The sequence below is a fragment of the Tursiops truncatus genome, chromosome X, assembly GCF_011762595.2.
Source record: "Tursiops truncatus isolate mTurTru1 chromosome X, mTurTru1.mat.Y, whole genome shotgun sequence".
NCBI lineage: Eukaryota > Metazoa > Chordata > Mammalia > Artiodactyla > Delphinidae > Tursiops > Tursiops truncatus.
The window spans coordinates 113,775,831-113,798,569 of NC_047055.1; the positions used below are offsets into that span (position 1 = coordinate 113,775,831).

Consider the following 22,739-nt stretch of genomic DNA (forward strand, 5'->3'; position numbering starts at 1 on the left):
TAAAGCTAACAAAACAATTGTAAGATATGTATGTGAAAAACTAAATAACTTTGTTGAAAGAAATCAAAGAGAGAAAAATCAAATGGAGACATATTCTGTGGTCATTGATTAGAACACACAATATTGTTAAGATGTCAATTCTCAACTTGATCTACAGATTCAATGCGATCCCAATCCTAGCAAGCTATTTTGTGGATATCAACAAACTGATTTAAAAGATAAAATAGAAAGGCAAAAGACCTGGAATAGCCAACACAATACTGAGAAAGAACAACAAAATTGGAGGACTGACACTACCTGACTTTAAGACTTACTACAAAGCTACAGTAAATCAAGACAGTATGATATTGGTGAAGAATAGACACACAGATCAATGAAACAGAACACAGAACCCCAAACTAGACTCAACACAAACACAGCTGATCTTTGATAAAGAAGCGGAGGCAATCCAATGGAGAAAGAAGTCCTTTCAACAAATGGTTGAAATAACCTAATCAAAAAATGGGCAAAGGACTTGACTAGACATTTCTCCAAAGACATACAAATAGCCAAGAGCACATGAAAAGATGTCCAACATCACTAATCATTAGTGTCATGCAAATCAAAACCACAAAATGATACCATTTTACATCAACTAGGATGGCTACAATAAAAAAAAATAAGGAAACAAGTGTTGGCGAGGATGTGGAGAAATTGGAACCTTTGTACAGTGCTGACAAGAATGTAAAGTGCTGCAGTCACTGAGGAAAACAGTTCTGTGGTTCCTCAAAAAAATTAAACACAGAATTACCATATACCTAGCTAGTATTTCCACTTCTTGCCGTATACCCCAAAAGAACTGAAAACAGGGACTCAAACAAAACTTGACCACAAATGTTCACAGCAACACTATTCACGATAATCAAAAGGTGAAAACAACCCAAATGTCCATCCACAGATAAATGGATAAACAAAATGTGATATGTCCATACAACAGAATATGACTCAGTCATAAAAAAAGGAATGAAGTAATGATACAGGCTACATGGATGAACCTCAAAAACATTACACCAAGTGAAAGAAGTCAAACTCAAATGGTCACAAATTGTATATGATTCTATTTACATGAAATATCCAGAATAGGTAAATCTATAGAAAAATCAGATTGGTGTTTGCCAGGGATAGAGAGAGGGAGAAACAAGGAGTGAGTACTTAATGGGTATGGGGTTTTCTTTTGGGGTGATAAAAGTGTTTTGGAACTTGACAGAGGTAGTGATTGTACAATATTGTGAATGTACTAAATGCTACTGAATTGTACACTTTAAAATGGTTGGTTTTACATTATGTGAATTTTACCTCAATTTTTTTTTAAAAAAGGTCACAACATTGTAAATCAACTATTCATCGATTAAAAAACAAAAAAAGAAGATGGGCCTATGAGGCTTACTTCCTGGCTCTACCACCTACTAACCTGTATGGCCTTCAGGAAATTAACCTATTATATTTGAGCATCAGTTTCCCTCATGTTAAAGGAAGGTAATTCTTTCTAACTTTTATAGTTGCTATGAGGATCTAAAGAGTAATGAAAATAAAGCACCTGGCATAGGACTTCCCTGGTGGCACAGTGGTTAAGAATCCGCCTGCCAATGCAGGGGGACACGCATTCGATCCCTGGTCCGGGAAGATCCCACATGCCGTGGAGCAACTAAGCCCATGTGCCACAACTACTGAGCCTGCGCTCTAGAGCCCACGAGCCACAACTACTGAAGCCTGCACACCTAGAGCCTGTGCTCTGCAACAAGAAGCCCGCACACCTCAATGAAGAGTAGCCCCCTGCTCACAGCAACAAAGGCCCAACGCAGCCAAAAACAAATAAATAAATAATTTATATTAAAAAAAAAAAAAGCACCTAGCATAGCACAATGCCTGGAAGTTAAGAGGTACTTGAAACAGAGATTATTACTATTGCTTCTTAACTTAATTTCTCATTTATGGCCACTTGAATTATATTAGGAAGCTATCTCAAGTTTTTTTGTTTCCAAAGAATTTAACTCTTCATATTTGTGCGAATGTCCTTCTCTTGAACTCAAGTAATCTTTCATAGTCTCAGTGGAGACTGTTTTCTTCTCTGTATTCATTTTGGATGAAAAGAGAGCTATTCAGGCCAGTGATGGAACACAGTCAGGGTGAATAGATTGTATGTGTCTCTCTATGCCCAGTTCCTAGCAAAGTCCACTTCTCCGTTCTGACAGCTGATCATGAACGAGGTAACCAATATAAAATTTCCTACTTAGGCAGCCAAAAGATTTACCCAAGCCCAGCTCAAGGGAAAAGTAATTTTCAGTGGAAGTTCCACACTTTATTAATTCTATTCCTCAGACTCCAAGAGCACCAAGGGCAAAGAGACAAACAGAAACTGAGATTGTTGGTCCACTGAGGCCACTATGCTGTTTCCACTGTATTCTCCTAGTTAGGGCTGCTCAGCATTAGAAGTCAGCAAACTTTTTCTGTTTAGGAAGGGCCACAAAATAAACACTGTATTTTAGGCTTTGTATGTCATACGGTCTCTGTTGCAACTACTTAACTCTGTCATTTTAGCGCAAAAGCATCCATAGAAAATACGTAAATGAACGAGTATGGCTATGTTCCATAAAATAAGTGGCGGGCCAGATTTGGCCCACAGGCACTCAATAGATTTTTCTTAAACAAATATTTGGTTGAATTTTACTTTGTAATACCATGCCTAGAACACAGTGCTTTAAGTACAGGAGGTAGAAAAAAATTTTAATTTGATTTTTTTAATTAAAATGCTTTAACATAGGAAACAAACCTTTAAATTAAGAAATAGTGGGCTTCACTGGTGGCACAGTGGTTAAGATTCTGCCTGCCAATGCAGGGGACACGAGTTCGAGTCCTGGTCCAGGAAGATCCCACATGCCATGGAGCAACTAAGCCCGTGCGTCACAACTACTGAGCCTGCACTCTAGAGCCTGTGAGCCACAACTACTGAGCCCATGAGCCACAACTACTGAAGTCTGTGCGCCTAGAGCCTGTGCTCCGCAACGAGAAGCCACCGCAATGAGAAGCCCGCGTGCTGCAACAAAGAGTAGCCCCTGCTTGCTGCAACTAGAGAAAGCTCGTGCACAGCAACAAAGACCAAACACAGCCAAAAAAAAAATAAAATAAAAATAAATTAAAAAAAAAAGAAATAGTAAAGCTCAAAAGCACTGCAGAATATGAACTATAGCTTCTAGTGGTATTTCATGGGTGGGTTCCTTTTTATATAAAAATAGATCCCCACGTACTACTTTCCAGTTACTGATTTCAACAACTGATAAAGAGTTATGCTTAACTATTTAAAAGTGTCCACTATACGGGCATTTGTTGATCAGTTCTTTTTCTTATATTTCCAGTGAATATATATTTCAGGCTGTCTAGAAAAATGATTCACACTCATTTTTGGTTCCTGAAGTTTTAAAGTCACATTAAAGAACTAGTTAAATCCCTTAAGCAGAGACATTTATCAAAGACTAATGAAATTACTCATCTTAAGAAGATGTAGAAAGAATGTTCTCTCTCTCTCTCTCTTTTTTTAATATTTATTAATTTATTTATTTGACTGCTCCGGGTCTTAGTTGTGGTGTGCAGGCATGTGGGACCTAGTTCCCGGATCAGGGATTGAACCCGGGCCCCCTGCATTGGGAGCAGAGTCTTAACCACGGGACCACCAGGGAAGTCCCAAGAATGTTCTCTTAAAGAAGGAAATAATTATGTTTTATGATCGGCAGAAAAGGGGACTTTAAAGTCCATCTAGTGCTCCAGCCAACTCGTCCTCTAGACTGGGGGGCTGTGGAGTCGGGGGGGGGGGTACTGAGTCACTATAAGAAGGACAAATGAGGTAAAGTCTTCTATGTAGACAATGCATGCAGAGCTAGTAGTGGGGCTAGTTCTAATTTGACCATTCCCTTATCTCATTTACTAAAAAACAAACAAACAAAAAAATCCAGATTAGGACGATGAGGATAAAGGCAACCAGGAAGCCTGCAAAAGCCCCAGATTCTTCTGGTTCCCCGAAGAAGTCAGATTCAACTGGAAATTGACACCTGAGCCATTGTTTCTTTTACTGATAACAAGACAACAGAAACATGGGTAGTTTTTCCTATATCAACAGACTAGCAGAATTGGAAATACAAAATATTATAGTACAAAGAAGTATGATTTTGGTGAGACTTCTGTCGTGTTCCAGAGACTGTTCTACAGTCAATTGGATCAGAAACAAAAACCCGGTCAAGAGAGGAAACCACACAGAAGTAATGGTTCTACATGAGTGCCTCTGTAAGAAGAGGCAGATGTTTTCCCCCATTAATGATTCCTACTATCTTTGTTCCTGACCTGAAGTCCAGTTTAATATTGATATCTCATTAATCTTCATAACCTGCAGTAAATTCACATAATTTCAGACAGTGCAATTACTTAAAAAAAGATTATGATAAAATAATCAATTAATACTGAAATACTTCCAGCTTCTTACAATCTTTATGAAAAACCCCAAGCCTCGCTATAATCTTCTTCAAACGCTAGGAATTTTGCACACAAAAGCAAGAAACCACATCTTATTTTTATTTAAATAAGGAGGAATAAAATGACAAAGTAAATAATATCCCATATATTCTGTTTCTCATTGTTGACATCTTTTTTAAGTTTTAAAAACTCTAATAACATGTAAAACCTAAAACTAAAAATTAAAGAAAAACATCTGTTTTATTTAATGTGGGCAACAACCTGAAAAAATAAGTTTATTTTGGTCTAGTAGAAAATAACTATATGGTTTTAGATGGCAACTATAAATAATCTGTTAAATTGATAATGGTTCATTGACTTTTCCTCAAGCATCTTCTCAAAATAGTTTGATTAAAAAAAAGTAACCAAATCATCATTCAGCTTTTTGGTGAAAAAATAAAATTAATCTGAAAAAGAAAAATGGAATCATTAATCCAAAATGCATATTGCTTGCTAAAAATGAAGGCTTATAACAAAAGACAAATTTGTGAATATTAAGTAATAACAAACATCCAAAGAATGCCTTTTAGTAGGGGAAAATATGGGTATTCCTACCTAGAAAATATTTAATCAAATCTACTCTTCCTACAACTCTCAAAAGAGAAAAATGACACAATCCAGATCTTCTCTATCCACTCTCTCCTTACCCTCTTGCAATTTGGCATTAATGTATCATTTGACTTAAAGAAGTCATTAATAAATGGCATTCTTAAATGAAATGGATTTTCTCACCCCTCAATCCTTATCATTATGGATCTTTTTTATGGATTTTTAACACTATTGGTGAATACCATTTAAAAAAAAATCTTTCTTCCTTGCTTTCAAGAGGTCTACTCCCTCTCCTTTCAGTATGATCATTTTAAACACGTCTTTCACTCTGCTCTGTACTCCCTCTTGGAAGGTTCATATCATTTCACACTTCCATCTCAGGTTCAAGGTAGCCATTTCTGGAGTCAGATCAAAGCCTGGTTTCGCCACTTATCAGCTGCATAACCTTGGCCCTGTTACATAGCCTCTCTCTGACTCAGTTTCCTCATATGTAAAATAAGGATGAGAGTGGGGATTGTGGGGATTAAATGTAAAACATCAAATAGAGTGCCTATCTACCATATATGGTAGATGCTCAATATATGGTATTTACTAATATCAGGTTTGGTATTCTGTTGACATTTTATTCTTTATTATGAAAGCCAAACTCATTATCTCTCCCTCCAAACTTATACATCCTTTACAAGTTTCCCAGTCAGATAAATGATACCAATGCTTTTCCAGTTTACCACAAATCCTTGGGATCATCTTTAATCCCTCCACAGGGACCCACCACTGTGCAAAAGCTCTCTACAGTGTCCTTCCTTTTTGGTTCTGTAATTTAAGTCAAGTTTATCATTTATTCAATACTTACAGCTGTACCCCAGTACTGGATTGTTCACAGCTTTGTATAACTAGCTATTCAAGAGCATTCGTTACCTACTACTTCAAAACAAACAAACACTTCTCGTAAGTCAACCCCAGCCATAGGAAAGGAACTACATGAATCAGCACTTCACTGTCCTAGGCTCAATTAGCATCAATCTCCAACCTCTCTCTATCCTCTCTCTTGCCTCAAGTTCTAATCGCATCTCCCTATTTCAACTCCATTCCATTCTCCCTACTTTGTTGTGAGGATGACCTTTTTGGGTTTCTGGGAAGAAAAGTGTACTGTAAAACATGCCTCCCCTCTCACAGGCACTTCAAAGCAGACACGTAAAGAAAAAGAAGATCAGCAATGCATATTTACAGGGCAAAGGTCCAAGCCAGAACTTCTTCCAAGTGCGAGTAATCATAAAGCTCCATAAAGAGTTTAATAGTCACTGCTAAGAGTGTTCATATACATGCCAATATGTATATATAACAATAAACAGAAGTTGTCAAAAAGAAAGTACAGTTACATTTTTCTTTTTTAATTGGGCAGCATTTATTTCAGTAAATTAAGGAGTATGATCTTTGGTCTGGAATAGCCCAACATCATATTATGTTCACAAAAGACAAGATATATCTGTTTATAAACATGACCTCTAAATTTCTTGCAACAGGACACAGATTAAAACAGTGACTTTCTTTCATACTTATTCAAATACACCATATGCTAGGAATTATTTAGTTATATATACAATCATAGCCAACATTCTCAGAAACAGATCAAATTTATGCATGTGATCACATACCTGTGTAAGTAATCACAAGAGACCTGATTTATACATTTTTATAAGCATTTTATTAAAAATCTAAAAGGTATGCAAAATATATGGGCATGATCACTTTACACATAATAAGCACAAAAGGGAGGATTATATCCATTTTTGACTATGAGATTTCATAGTTATCCATTCGTTTGATCCTAACGGGTAAATCTTATCAGAAGCATCAAATTCTCTATTTTTGGACAGTGGGGTAAAGATCTGAAGGTCTGATGCTAGCTGAAAACAGGGTATACTGTAAGAAGTCTAATGACTAAACAGTTGCAAATTCTAGAAAGAATTTTATATTACTCTGAGTTAGGTACTAATTTATGCTTCAAATTTTCCATCCAGTGCTATCTTTTTAGGTACATGAAAGGAAAAAGCAACGATACTCAGACAGGTGGTCTGTAGGGCCCTCATTTAGTGAAGGGCAGTAAAAAAGAGGTATTTTTTTTAGATGCAATCCCATTTGCAGCAATCTCACAGGTTATTTTTTATCTATTCTTCTATCTATTCAGACAGACCATAAGACATATAAGGGCAAGAAAACTATGGTTTATTCATCCTTGTAACTCAAAATGCCTTGCACATGGCCACTAAGAATCAGAGTTCACGGTTAGAGTCGGTTTCCCAAGAGCAGAGAGGCCTGTTCTCGTCCACTTTCACTCTGAGCCCATCTTGCTGGCACTAATAGTGTGTATTATGAGAATGAGGTACAGTTAACAAGCATGTTTTAACAAATGAGTAAACCAGATATATGGAAAGATAAAAACAATATATTCAACTAATAAACTTTATTTGTACATAAAAGGCAGGAGAGCTTAGATAAGGTCATGCATATGGCTGATTCTCTTTGTTGTGCAACGGAAACTAACACAGTATCGTGAAGCAATTATACTCCAATAAAGATCTATTAAAAAATTTTAAAAATTTTTTTAATTAAAAAAAAGAAAGTATAGGGGAAAAGGTCACGGGAAGAAGTGTGACAACGACTGAGAGAAAATACTGTTGGAAGATTTGTCATTATATATCAGAAATCCCTGGGTTTTAAAATTCAAGGATTAAGACTAAGAACTGAAGCTTCCATTTGCTATGTTGTATCAATAGAGCCATAGTACAAAAAGGAGTATTATGTTCATTAAAGAGTCAAATTTAATTTGGACACTAACAACCTATTTCCCCTGAGTAGTATCTACCCAAGAATTTTACTTTTTTAAAGCTTCCTAAATTTATTTTAACTCAAGGCACCTCCTTAAAAGCACAGTACTTCACTAGAGAGCTTTCTATTTGTTTAATTTCAAACTGCAGTGATATTTCTTAATTAGGAATTTAAGGTGCTAAATTTATTTTGATTACATTTAATTTATTATTTTAAATTCTTAGTCATCCTGAATCAACAGCCAACAGTATTCAAACCATTTTTTTAGGATTTACTGGCAGAGATCTTCAGATAACTATTATCAACATAAAATAACTCAAACACCCAATTTCAAGAATAATAGAAAATTCTTTGAATTAAAGAGATTTGTGATGTAAAACCCAAAATACATCAACTGTCATGAAGCCTTAAATTCAAAATGTAAGTAATATTTTGTACAATGGGAAAGAAAAAGCAAACATAAAAATTATATCATCTTTGTGTGTGTGTGTATATACACACACACACATACATATATTATGACAGATTGACAGATTGAGAGTTTAAATTAAATGGCTTCGGCTAAATTGCTAAGCTCATCTCAGATATAAATTATATCATTATAAAATATCCCAAAAATCTTTAAACCTTGGTCTTAACAAATTATACACAAAATAGTATGAGGCCAGATACTAATATTCAAACTAGGTATACCATAATAGAAAAATATTTAACCTAATGTTTGAAATTGTTACAGCTTCAACACTTGCCATCTTAACGGTAGTCTCTGAGTAAAACATGCTCAACACTGAGCAACACCTATGGAAACTTGAAATAATCTCCCTGAATAACTGGTGATTATTAATCATAGTCAAATAATCTATATATATAAGATTCATTTCAAGGCTGTTCAAGGGTGATCAACCACAGCTAACAGTCATAATCATACACTATTACCCCAAGCCCTATTTCATAACCAAACACCTATACACTACCCTTCAAAATCTGGATTCTGACCCAATAAGCAGTTTAAGTTATTGGGTCTACAAGAAAAATATTGACATGAAACTCCTCCTTGCTCTTAAGTACTTGAACATAAATTAAATCTGTCACTACTTTGATTTCTTCTCTACCATCTTTTCTCTCTCCCCATTAGGCAGCTTTTCACCTACACATAGGTCAGTTGAAAAAAAGAGCACATGACTGTAAAGAACTAACTACTTAATCATGATAAAGCTTACCCAAAGAAGTCTCTTTTTTCAGGGTTCCCATATTAATTCTCCTTTATTAAGCATCATCACCATCATAGCCAGTTTTAATTATATGCCCACATGCACAGAACACTACATTAGTTTCAAAACAGTTAAACATATATAGATATTTTCTTTTTAAAAATTATGTACTTGCCTTGTGTCTGCATTTAAGTACAACTCCATAGGCTCCTATAATAAAAAAAGAAGTAAACAATTAGGGGCACGTATACAAATTACAGCTCTTGGAGACTGTAGAATCAAAGTTCTATTATATTTACATTGGTTATCAATATATGGTATAATAATGATTCCTAAAACGATAATATTCTGCAGTGATAATGCAATGAGCCATATACAAAGAGAGCATGAATATTTATTATACATTTTTTATAAACCAAGAGTATAAGCAACCCATTTCCCCAACAAGTGCATATTCTTAAATGCTTCTCTTTTTAAAGAAAATTTCACTTTTCTTTTTTAAACTTAAGTTTAAAAATTTCTAGAGACAAGATTTGGACATAACAACTTTAAGAGTAAATTAAAATCACCTCAAAAGATTCTAGAGAACTCAAACTTTAAGAGTTAATGGTTTCACAAAGGTAGGCTCAAGCATGGAGCCTACCAAATATGTTCGCTGTCCTAGGAGACATTTAAATTCTCTTCTAAGATACTGGAATGTTTTCCCTGACTGGCAAAATAGTACAGGCCTCACCTCAGCATTCCAATCAATAACTAGTAGGAGTTGCTACATTTTTGCCATAAATATTAAAATCAAAGGCACCAGCAGAGGGGTCCAAGGATCTCTGGCCATTTATAGCCAAGCACTCCCACTTTCTTTGATATATTTCAAATGAGATACATCACTAGCTTTGGGGTTACTTATACTATTAACTAGCCAGTAAGCTGCTTCCTTAGAGGCAAAACACAGAGTTGACAGCAAGGAAATTGAGGCAAAAGTTATAATGTGAAAATAGCTAATTAGGAGAATCAAAATATAATATATGATAACTGACGTTTGTAGAAATGATTGACATTTACAGACAGGCAAAGCCCGTGTTCATCTCTGAGAAGAGGACTTCAGGGAGATGACATTAGGAAATGTGTCTCCAACAGAGCCTGGAGAGCCAGAATAAGTCTCCCTCACCCGATAGAGATGGATGAATCTTATTATCACAGTTAGGATGAACCCAGCCATTACAGCCATCCAACTCAACTCCACAATCACCAGGCAATCATCCAATCCTCATTTAACTGCCCATGCTAGTTTTTCTGTGGGGTAAAAATGCACTGCTTAGGCTGCAGGGACATAGAGCTTGCTTGACAGTTTTTAATTACCTTAATATATATGTATTTCATAGTCAGAAAAGCATATGAGGTAGTTTACAAAGAAAAATAAACATATAGCAATGATGGTTCTGACTACAATTTAAAACTGACATATTCTGATTTATATAACAGTCTGGTAGTTTTAGTTAATCTAAGCCGATCCCTGAGAAGATTATCACCTATGGGTATACTATGAAAAACAAGGCTATGATCCAGAAAATCTTAGGCCCAGAATCTGGAACATTCCAATCCTGTTACACCCAAGGAGCTGACCTTCTCCATCAAGTAGCTTTATGGCATGTCTCTATAATACTTTTGAAAAAACAAAAATAAAAATAATAAAGAAAGCAGGTATTATAAAATTAATAGTAGATAACACATTGAAAATGAATTTTATCTACATAGTTAATATCAATGAAAAACAGGAAAAGGAGTTGACTGGTGAAGGAAGAAGGATCCATTCTTTTTATATGGTTTCAAACTTCAGACCCTGAAGCAAACACGCAATGATTAGACAATATTTTAATTGTTTCTATTTATTTGAAAAGGATTTAACAACTTAGTATTAAAATCCAGAACAACTATCCTGTTGACATAGGTAAATTTTAAAACTTCTTTTGAAATTCAAAATATACTTGAAAATTCTGAAATATCAAGTTTTTGTAATATTTGCTTTAAAGATATAGATGCTAAGAAACCATAATTATAAATCACTTATATCGTGTTAACAGAATCATTTATCAAAATCTCCATAAAGTTATCTTTAAGCAAAGAGCAAAAATTACTAACAAGGGGCTTCCCTGGTGGCGCAGTGGTTGGGAGTCCGCCTGCCGATGCAGGGGACATGGGTTCGTGCCCCGGTCCGGGAGGATCCCACGTGCCACGGAGCGGTTGGGCCCGTGAGCCATGGCCGCTGAGCCTGCGCGTCCGGAGCCTGTGCTCCGCAACGGGAGAGGCCACAGCAGTGAGAGGCCCGCGTACCAAAAAAAAAAAAAAAAAAAAAACCTAACAAGGAAGAATCAGGAAGATTTATGAAAATGAATTACCATATTTCATGAAATTGGTATCACTGATTATAAGCATTAGTACTGCTAGGAAAGAAAAAGTGCTGTCAATCAAACCATGACATGCTACTGATTATAACACACATCTGATTTCAGAGATGTTAAAAAATGACCAAATTGGGCTTCCCTGGTGGCACAGTGGTTGAGAGTCCGCCTGCCGATGCAGGGGACACAGGTTCGTGCCCCGGTCCGGGAGGATCCCACGTGCCGCGGAGCGGCTGGGCCCGTGAGCCATGGCCGCTGAGCCTGCGCGTCCGGAGCCTGTGCTCCACAACGGGAGAGGCCACAACAGTGAGAGGCCCGCATACGGGAAAAAAAAACAAAAACAAGACCAAATGGTGTGGTTCAGAATTTATAAAATGTGGTTTGTTATTCTCAAAGACAAATAGAAGTTATTTATTCATTTATTTATCATGTATTAAGGAAAATTTGACATACAAATTTTAAGTTAGTCAAAATAAGCCTAGCTGACATAAAAAGTAAATGTAACCAAAAAAATGTAGACTAAAGAAATCATGATTGCTAATGAAAAGAATGAAATGAAGGCAGCCTTAAGAAATCTGATTTCTTAAACTTTAAAGGATTTTTAAATGTTATTAACGTTCAATTGGAGAATAAGACCCAAATAGTTTAAGAGTAATTTTACTTTTAATATTTTACTCTTAGGCACATATGTGAATTGATAAAGGTTAAGTTAACAGAATCTGAATTAATAACTTTTTTGGTGGTAGGTATAATTGTACATTGCTCAAAAACTCAAGGAATGCTAAACTTACCTTCACCTACAACCCCAAGGATCTCAAATTTATTCATCACATTACCAATGTTAGGAATCTTCATGAAGACAAACTCCTCTTTTGATGCAAGCCACAGAACATGGCACCAAAAAAGAACTTCTAAGAAAGTTGTACAGTAAGTAGAACAAAAAATGTCCAAAGGAAGAAATTCTCACAGGTTGGCAGGAACTTTCACATATTTGTCCTAATGTGAAGTATTAAATGATTCCCTGAAAGAACAAACACAATTAAAAGTCATAAGTTTTATTTCTCAGTACTCTAATAAACTAACCAATCTTTCTGTACAGTTCTTTTAAAACCACATTAATGTTTCATATACTACTACTACTACTACTGCTACTGCTACTGCTGCTAATAATAATAGGAGGGAAGAACCCAAAATGAAACACAAATGAAAAAATGTACCTAACTATATTTGAAATGAATAATATAACTACACTGAAGGAGGCTGGGGGAAAAGAATTAACCCCAGGTAACTTCTGAAAGCAGTATTTTAACTACATACTCTCCTTGAACTAAAGACAAAAAGAAATATAAACAAATATTATACTCAGTTATTTGTTTTTACACAGAGATATGAAACTTTTTCATGTATATTCTAGGATTGAGCAAATAAGTAAATACACTGTGGACAATGTGGGTTTGGTTTTATTCTCATAAAAGGAAGTTACAAAGATGACAAGGGGGAAAGCTTGGAAATAAGAGTTAACCATATAGGGTCAGTTCTTAATATAGACAGATGTAGAAATAGATATAAATGTGTATGTAAATATACATACACACATACATTCTTCCAAAAGGTAAAACATGAATCTAACCATAGGCAGCAACAGACAAGCCCGAACTAAGGGACATTCTACTCAATAACAGACCTGTATTCTTTAAAAACGTCTACATCATGAAAGACAAGGAACAACTGAGTAACTGTTCCAGAAAAGAAGATTAAGAGTCATGATAACTAAATATAATGCATGATCCTGGATTGGACCCTAGACAAGAAAAAAAATTTTTTGCTATAAAGGGTAACTGATAAAATTTAAATGTCTACAGATTAGATAGTAATATTGTAACAATGATAATTTTTTTTGTTTTGACAATAGTAAGGTGGTTACATAAAACAATGCTCTTGTTTTAAGAAATGACAAGATGGATGAAGGTGTTCAAAAGGTACAAACTTCTAGTAATAAAATGAACAAGTCCTAGGGATGCAATGTACAGCATGGTGACTATAGTTAATAATACTGTATTGTATATTTGAAAGTTGCTAAGAGAATAAATCTTAAAAGTTCTCATCACAAGAAAAAAATATGTTCCTATGTGTGGTGATGGATGTCAACTAGACTTACTGTGGTGATCATTTTGCAGTACATACAAATATCAAATCATTATGTTGTACACTTGACACCAATGTTATATGTCAATTATATTTTGATAAAATAAATAACTAAGGCATAGCCCAGATCTCTAGAATAAGAGAGTCTAATAAAAAGCTTAACCAGAAAAAAAAGAGGAAGAACACCAAAGTTTTTAGAGATAAAGCTTGCAACTTAGACCGTTCAGAAAAAAATATGTACAGTGTATGGAGGAAGAGAAAGAGAGAGAGAGAATGATAAAGCAAATACGGTAAAATATTAACATTTGGGGAATAAGGGTCAAGGGTCTAGGAAACAGGAAATCCTTTATATCATCTTTGCAACTTTAAATCTGAAATTATTTCAAAATAAGTTCTTTTGTTTCAAAAAAACCTATCTTTAAGAAGAACAGCTGTATCAATATATAATATTGGTTTAAAAGGAAGAAATAAATCTAAACCAGTAAAGAAATTTTTTTTGCTGCCTATGAAATTTGAAACTTTTAAAATATATGAGTACCCCATGTGGTGTAAAGTACTGACACGGAAAAGTGTGCCGTTCTGTACACTAATAGTAGGAATGTAAACTTTCTAAAGAGTAAAATGTCCATAATTAAATGCTTTTTAAAAGTTCATATCTTGATAAAAGTATGACAAAAACCTACAATATCATTCTTAAATGTAGAATTTTTAGATAGTCCCTTTAAAAATTAAGAACGTGAGAAGAAGTCCTACTATTAACACTTATTAACATTACTATTAAACATTTTCCTAGTGGGTTCCAGACAGCTCAGTAAAGTAAGAAAAAATAAATGAATAAACTATATAGGACTGGAAAGAGGAAAAGGTAATAGAATTTACAGATATTATTGTCTACATAGACAATTCAAAGGAATCTACAAATTATTAGAATTATAAGTGTTAACAAGGTAGCTAAATATAAGCTCAATATACAAATATCAACTGTATTTGTAAACATCAATATGAAACAGAAAATGTAATTTTTAAAAATCATCTTTACAATAACAAAAACGGCACTTAGGATTTAACATAAAAGACACTCAAGACCTCTATTCACATATATATATATACACACATATACACACATAACATATATAGATCACACATATATGTGTGTGCGTGTATGTATATATATATATATGTAAACTTTATTCAAAGGCATTAAAGACGCATATCAATGAAGTTATCCCAATTTTAAGGCTAGAAAATTCAATACTATAAGAATATCAATTGTCTCCATATTAATCTATACAGTCAATGCAATTCCAATCAGAATCCCAAGAGGGTTTTCTGAGGAATTACAATAATCTGATTCTAAAATATATATGGAAGAGCAGAATTCCAAGTACAGCCAACACCCTCCCGAATAAGAAAAATAAGAAGGCTCAGCTTTGAGGGGAGGATCCGGCAAGATACTCTCTACCAAATATACTGAGGGTTAGAATTGAGCTATAGGACTTCCCTGGTGGTGCAGTGGTTAAGAATCTGCCTGCCAATGCAGAGGATTCAAGTCCTGGTCCAGGAAGATCCCACGTGCTGCGGATCACCTAAGCCCGTGCGCCACAACTACTGAAGCCCGGGCACCTAGAGTCTGTGCTCCTCAACAAGACAAGCCACCGCAATGAGAAGCCCGTGCACTGCAACGAAGAGTAGCCCCCGCTCTCTGCAACTAGAGAAAGCCCGTGCACAGCAACAAAGACCCAACGCAGCCAAAAATTAATTAATTAATTTTAAAAAAAGAATTGAGCTATAAAAATTAAAACAGGGTGGTCTTGGCACAGAGATAGACAAAATTAGCCAGTGGAACTTATATGAGAGCTCAGAAGTAGACCGTACGCCAAAATCCCTATAGCTCCAAACCCACCTCCATGTCACTTCTCTGCTCAAAACCCTCCAGGGGCCTCCCATATCATTAAGAGTGAAAGTCAAAGTCCACATAAGCCACCAGGTCTTAACCTCCTCTCTCCTCTGATGTCATCTCTGACTCTTCTCTCCCTTGGCTTGCTCCACTCCAGCCACACTGACCTCCTTCCAGCTCAATATATAACAAAGTCACAGTTGTCCCTAATGCTAAATATTTGTCACTCTAATATTTACTTTAGGTCAGATTCTTATTGTCTGATTTTTCATTCAATATTTACCAAAAAATGTTTTTGAAAAAAGGCAAGAGAAAGCAGACACTATACTTATTGTAGAAAACAACTTTAATTCAATGGAATCACAAATTTTTAAAGGATGACTGTGACATCTAGAGAAAATAATGTCACAATTTCAAAAGAAATAAACATTTATTCTATTCATTCATTTATTAAACAAAAAATTACTCACTGCCTAACATGATTCAAAGAATGGGTAAATAAGACACACGAGACAGTGGTGAACAAGATAGGCAAGGTCCTTGCCCTCATGGAGCTTCACATGTTACTGAGGGAGGAAAAAACTACAAGATTATTATCATATAGTGATACATGTTATGAAGGGAGAAAAAAGGAGTGATTACCCAGACAGACAGCCCCCTCTCTAAAAAGGTGACATTTGAGGTGAAATATCAATAACAAGAACGAGCCAGCCACATGAAGATCTAAGTCAGTCACATTCCAGGTAAAAGATGCTCAGAGTGTTTCTGAGAATAAATCATTCTTTCATCTTCTACGGCTGATTTGGAAGAACACCCAGGAAACATTTAAATATTCTACTCTCTGTCCATAATGGTATGGCTAATTTCAAAGGAAACTAGAGATAAATATTAAATTATTCCTACTAAGAGACTCAGCACCCCCAAAAGTTCTGTATGTAAGTATATATATAAAGAACATTTGGTCCCACCTATTCTCTATGGAAATCAAAACCGACTAATGCAAACTGGGAATTAGAATTTAAATGTGTGAGTAAATATATAACATAGGTGTCAAGAACGGTCTTTTAACTACCAGTATTCATACTGAGGAAAAAAATCTATGCCAAACTGGATTTAACTACCATTTTACATGAATAACGCTGATTAATTTTTTTTTTTTTTTGCGGTACACGGGCCTCTCACTGTTGTGGCCTCTCCCGTTGCGGAGCACAGGCTCCGGACGCGCAGGCTCCAGACGCGCAGGCTCAGCGGCCATGGCTCACGGACCCAGCCGCTCCGCGGCATATGGGATCTTCCCGGACCAGGGCACGAACCCGTGTCCCCTGCATTGGCAGGCGGACTCTCAACCCCTGCGCCACCAGGGAAGCCCCTGATTAATTTTTTTAAGGCAGAAAAACTCAGACACTTCAGCTTCAAGTAACTAAATGACTTGGATGAAATGTCCCTTTGAGGACAAATACAAATGCTGGAGGTAATACTTTTAAAGAACAGCCTAAAAAGCCCCAAAGACTTAACAAGATTATGAAGAATTACCTGGCTGAAATCAAGGCAAAAGAATAGAACCCAGAGAGGTAATCCAAATCACCCAAAACAGTTCTGGCTCACAGACACTTGAAGGAAGATACAGAAAAAATGGGAGAAAAACAGACTTGCTCTTGAAACCTTTATAAATCCAGGGGCAAAAAGGTCAAAGGCAAAAGTGTTTCAGGGGCTTCCCTGGTGGTGCAGTGGTTGAGAGTCCGCCTGCCGATGCAGGGGACACGGGTTTGTGCCCTGGTCCGGGAAGATCCCACATGCCGCGGAGCGGCTACGCCCATGAGCCATGGCCGCTGAGCCTGCGCGTCCGGAGCCTGCGCTCCGCAACGGGAGAGGCCACAACAGTGAGAGGCCCGCGTAACGCAAAAAAAAAAAAAAAAAAAAGGGTTTCAAAAAAAATGGTACAGATGAACCGTTTTGCAAGGCAGAAATGGAGACACAGATGTAGAGAACAAACGTATGGACACCAAGGGAGGAAAGCGGGGGGGATGAATTGGGAGATTGGGATTGAGATATATACACTAATATGTATAAAATAGATAAGTAATAAGAACCTGCTGTATATAAATAAATAAATAATTTTTAAAAAAGCGTTTCAAAAGAAGGAAGTACGATAAGCACCACTCACTTGGAGCTGAAACCCCAAAGAGCTATACTCCTTGGTAAAGGAAACCAGAAAAGAAATCAGTCCCAGGACAGACTTGAATTACAGCTTTATGTCACCTGAGTGACCTAAATAAACCTCTAAGTGTACCCTGGATTGAGGTGGTCCCACATTCAGATTGTTAGTACACAGTTGTCTGGTTGAAAGGGGTGGCGGCAGGCAGTGGGGGCAGGAGTCTGCAGGAAGGTAACATGAACCTAGGCATCACAACATTGTTACAGATAATTTCTTGTTTACATCGTGCAGTACATAATCAAAGATAATCAGATACACAAAGTAATAAGATACCATTAACAAGAACTAACAGAAATGACCAAAACAGAAAATGACCCAGAAAGACTTATAATATCAGAATTATCAGAAATAGCCTATAAGACCACTATAGGGTTGAATTAATAAAAGCCCAAGGGTTGAACATTTTGACAGAACTGGAAGGTCCAAAAGGCAGAAGAACAAACTGGAAAAATAAATTATAATTCCAGAACTGGAAAATAGAATACCACCAAGGGAACTCAACAGACAGTATAAAGAGAAAAAGTATCATGATACATAAGATTTTAAACATTTTTAAAACTTGAGCAAATGAAAATAAAAGGATAGCAAAGAACTGCAGAATATCATTTTTTCCCCAAGCACACACATAACATTTACAAAAACTGATAAAGTGCTAGGCCATAATGCGGTTCAAAGCAAATTACAAGGATTTTAATCCAAGGATGATCTCTCTCCAAAATGCAAGTATGCAAGAAATTAGTCACAAAAGAAATAACTAGGAAATATTCATGTTTAGAAATTAATACATTCTTAAAATAATCCATAAGTCAGTCAAAGAAGAAACCATAACAAACATTTAGAAGTAACAAAAATAGGGACTTCCCTGGTGGGGCACTGGTTAGGAATCCACCTGCCAATGTAGGGGACACAGGTGCAAGCCCTGGTCCGGGAAGATCCCACATGCTGCAGAGCAACTAAGCCCATGCGCCACAACTACTGAGGCTGCGCTCTAGAGCCTGCGAGCCACAACTACTGAGCCCACGTGCCACAACCACTGAAGCCCGTGCACCTAGAGCCCGTGCTCCACAACGAGAAGCCACCGCAAGGAGAAGCCCACCCACCACAACGAACAGTAGCCCCTACTCACCACAACTAGAGAAATCCTGTGTGCAGCAACGAAGACCCAACGCAGCCAAAAATAAATAAATAAATACATTTATTTTTTAAAAATTAGAAAATAAAAATTAAAAAAATACAAATTCATGGGAAGAAGCTAAAACAATGCTTAGGGAGGGAATTGAAAGCCTCATACATGCGTATATCACAAAATATAAAAAAATAAACTAAGCATCTATCTCGAGAGGTTTTAAATAAAAGAACAGCAAACTAAATCCAAAGAAAGTATAAAGAAAGAAATAATTAAGAGCAGAAATTCATGAAATAGAAAACACACAGAAATAAAGAGGTCAAAAGAGCTGGATCTTGGAAATCAACTTTGGAACTAATCAAGGACAAAAGAGAACTCAGCCCAGTCAACACACGGGATTCTAGCTTTATGCTATCCTGAGCAGAGAACCCAGCCACACCGTGCCAGACTTCTGACCTAGAGAGCTGTGAGCTAATATATGGGTGCTGTTTTAAGCCACTAAGCTTGTGGTAATTCATCACAAACAACAGAAAACTAATAAAACAGTATTATTTCATTTATATACAGTTTTAAAACAGGCAAAGTTGAATTACAAACTATATTGTCTAGGCATGCATATATAAGTGGTAAATCTATTAAAAAAATAAGTGACCAAGGAAGTGTTTCTTTTAAAAATGAGGATATTTGGACTTCCCTGGTGGCCCAGTGGTTAAGAATACTCCTGCCAATGCAGGGGACACGGGTTCGAGCCCTGGTCCGGGAAGATCCCACATGCCGTGGAGCAGCTAAGCCCGTGCACCACAACTACTGAGCCTGCGCTCTAGAGCCCGCATGCCACAACTACTGAGCCTGCACACCTACAGCCCATGCTCCACAACAAGAGAAGCCACCGCAATGAGAAGCCCGCTGACCGCAACGAAGAGTAGCCCCCACTCGCTGCAACTAGAGAAGGCCCGCGCACAGCAACAAAGACCCAACGCAGCCAAAAATAAAAGTAAATAAATAAATTTATTTTTAAAAAATAAATAATTAAAATAAAAATGAGGATATTAATTATCTCTAGGGAGGAGTTGAGATTGATAAGAGATACAAAGGAGGGCTTTCTGGGGCACTGGTGATGTTCTATTTCTTGACTTGAGTGAAAGTTAGATAGACATTCACTAAAGTGTAAATTTGTTTTACGTATTTCTATGTTGTTATATTCCACAATAAAACAAGTTTTTAAGAAGTCAGAGAGTAATTCTGATAATGACACCATACATAAATAGTTCCGTGGTCATTTATATGGAGGCAAAAGATAATTTTTATCAAAGATAAAGCATTTCAATATCATATTAACCAAAAAAGTTTACCTATCTCTCTCCAGACTCCACATATTGCCGTGTGTCTAGTGCTGGGTATCAACAACAAAACCAAAAACTCCCAGTGATGGATAACCTGGATGATGACCACACTCCAAAACCATGCCAGAGGAGGAGCTGGTGAGGAAACTGGGCAAAATAGGCCTCAATGAGAGATGACTGGCATCCCAATGTGTGAAGACTCTTTGAAAAAGAGGGAGTAGAGCAGGTGATTTGGGTTATTTCAGGGGGAATACCTAAGATCAGTGGTAGAAGTGAAAAGGAGACAGATGTCAGCTCAGTAGTGATTTGGACAATGATGAACCATCAATGGTTACTCATTCATTCTATAAATATCTTTCAGATCCTACAGTGGGCCAGCCCACCACAGATGCTTCAGGATACAGCAATGAACAACACAGACAGAGCCCCTGCTCTCATGGAGCCAATGAGGGGAGACAGACAATAAACAGACAAACACGATCATTCCAGACAGTGACAATTATTATGAAGGAAAGAAAACAGTCTTATGATAGAGAGTTTTGGAGACTGAAAAGGCGGGGTAAGTAGATAAGGTAGTCTGGGAAAGGTAGTCTGAGGAGGTAAAATTTGATCGAAATTTGTTTAATGTAAAGAAGCCAGCCATGGGAACAGGGATGTGAGAAGAGCGTTCAAGGCAGTACAGAGTCTTAGAGAGCCTGATAAATACAAGGAACAGAAAAGATCTGTAATCCGAAGCACAGCACACTAGAAGGGGACCTGCAGCGGGCAGGAAGAGCCCGCTGGAAGCATTCTGGCCTGGCCGTGGTATTAAAGAGTTGTGTACTAAATTAGATGTCCTCTAAAGTCCCTGCCAACAAAAAGACTGTAAGAATCTCTCAAAAATGGTTTGAGTTTCCGATTACTAACCATTAACTTTGTAAACAAACAACAGAATGCTTTTTAAAGTGGACTTGTCTTGCACTAAGAAAGACACCTAGAATTAAGCAATCTTGTCTCTGCATTGGCAAGCAGGTACCTACAAGAACTGACAGAAATGTAAGGCTTATAATTTATTTCATAGATTATTAGTATTGAATTTAAGAGCTGCCTGAGCCTTGAATGTTTCCTCTGTTGCTGAAATTATAATCTTCATCTCAACGGTTCTTTTCTTCTTCCCAAAGAAAGTACAAAATCAGTTGAATCATGAGTTTTGTTTTTGTTTCTGGCATTGTTTTTATACATACAAATGAAAGAGCCATTTTGTCACTGAAATTGGATAGGAATGAATTTGGTACATGACAAAACTTCTGCTATAATAAGAGAGTTCGAATGGTTTGAAAGCATCTTAAAACTTGTGATCCATGTACGGAAAGAAATCATTTCCGTGGAAAGCACAGCCTTATGAAAACAACATCCTACTCTCTTGCAGAGAATTCTCCATGTTGACTCTAAGTGAGGAGATAATGCACTTCTCACTCCTATTTAGTTTTCTTCCTTCATGGGACCACCTGACGTATTTAACAGGATCTTCATTTTGCTTTATTCCCCCAATAGCGAAGAGTAATTTGATTCATCAATCCATTCTCTATAATTCAGTTTCCATTAAATCAAACTGATACTTGAGTATCATGAGTAAAATACACACAGTTTAATAGCATAAAAATTTCAAACTATGAACAAATGTAGGGATACCAAGGGGGAAGGGGGAGCAGGATGAATTGGGAGATTGAGATTGACATATACACACTGCTATACGTAAAATAGATAACTAATGAGAACCTACTGTAGAGCTCAGGGAACTCTACCCATTGTTCTGTGGTGACCTAAATGGGAAGGAAATCCAAAACAGAGGGGATATATGTATACATATGGCTGTTTCACTTTGCTGAAACTGACACAGCAGTGTAGAGCAACTATACTCCAATTAAGTAAATAAATAAATAAATTTTTAAAAATTTCAAACTGTGAATCATGTAGGTTGCCTCCGCACCCTTTACTCTTAGAATCCTTCCACAAGGTAGGAAATCCAGTCAATGTATCTCCTACCCAGTTACCTGATATTTCTCCCAGCACTGCCAACCCTACTAAACTCCCAGCCCTTCCTGAGTATCTGAGGGCCTCACGGTTCAGAGAGAAAAAGAGAACTAAACTGGGATCAGAGAAATTCAGAGTTCACACTAACACTGTACTATTTAAGATACACTATTGGTGTAAAAGGTTTTCAAAGCACTTGCATGAAAATGTATCAATTTTATCATGGTTTCTATGGGATAATTTGTTCTGATCTCCAAATTCTAAATAACTGAATTTAGAACAAACTTACAGAAGCTGGGAACCACCTAGATTTTGCTGGGTTGATGTGGATCAGAAAATGTGGTCTAAGTTATTGTCCTCTACTCCCAAAAAACAAACAAAAAACGCCACCAACCAAACAAAAAACAAAACACTGACTTTCAGATGGAAAAAAAGAGAAGGAACTGAAGGCCAAGACTGCTGAAGAACACCTACAG

General features: G+C 36.6%; 1 protein-coding gene across 5 annotated transcripts in view; it reads right to left on the minus strand.

Moving 5' to 3' along the window:
- CDKL5 (cyclin dependent kinase like 5) overlaps positions 1–22,739 on the minus strand; it is a 182,775-nt gene that overhangs the window by 113,571 nt on the left and 46,465 nt on the right. For 3 of the 5 annotated variants that reach the window (XM_033849400.2, XM_033849397.2, XM_033849398.2), the window contains 2 exons: positions 12,316–12,545; positions 9,304–9,338 (listed from right to left, as the gene is read on the minus strand). In XM_033849400.2, coding sequence (XP_033705291.1) covers positions 9,304–9,338; positions 12,316–12,379 — 99 coding nt within the window. In that variant the 5' untranslated portion in view covers positions 12,380–12,545. Of the gene's footprint in view, positions 1–9,303; positions 9,339–12,315; positions 12,546–22,739 lie in introns of those variants that run through there. The other 2 variants (XM_073799430.1, XM_033849399.2) reach the window with 2 other exon arrangements.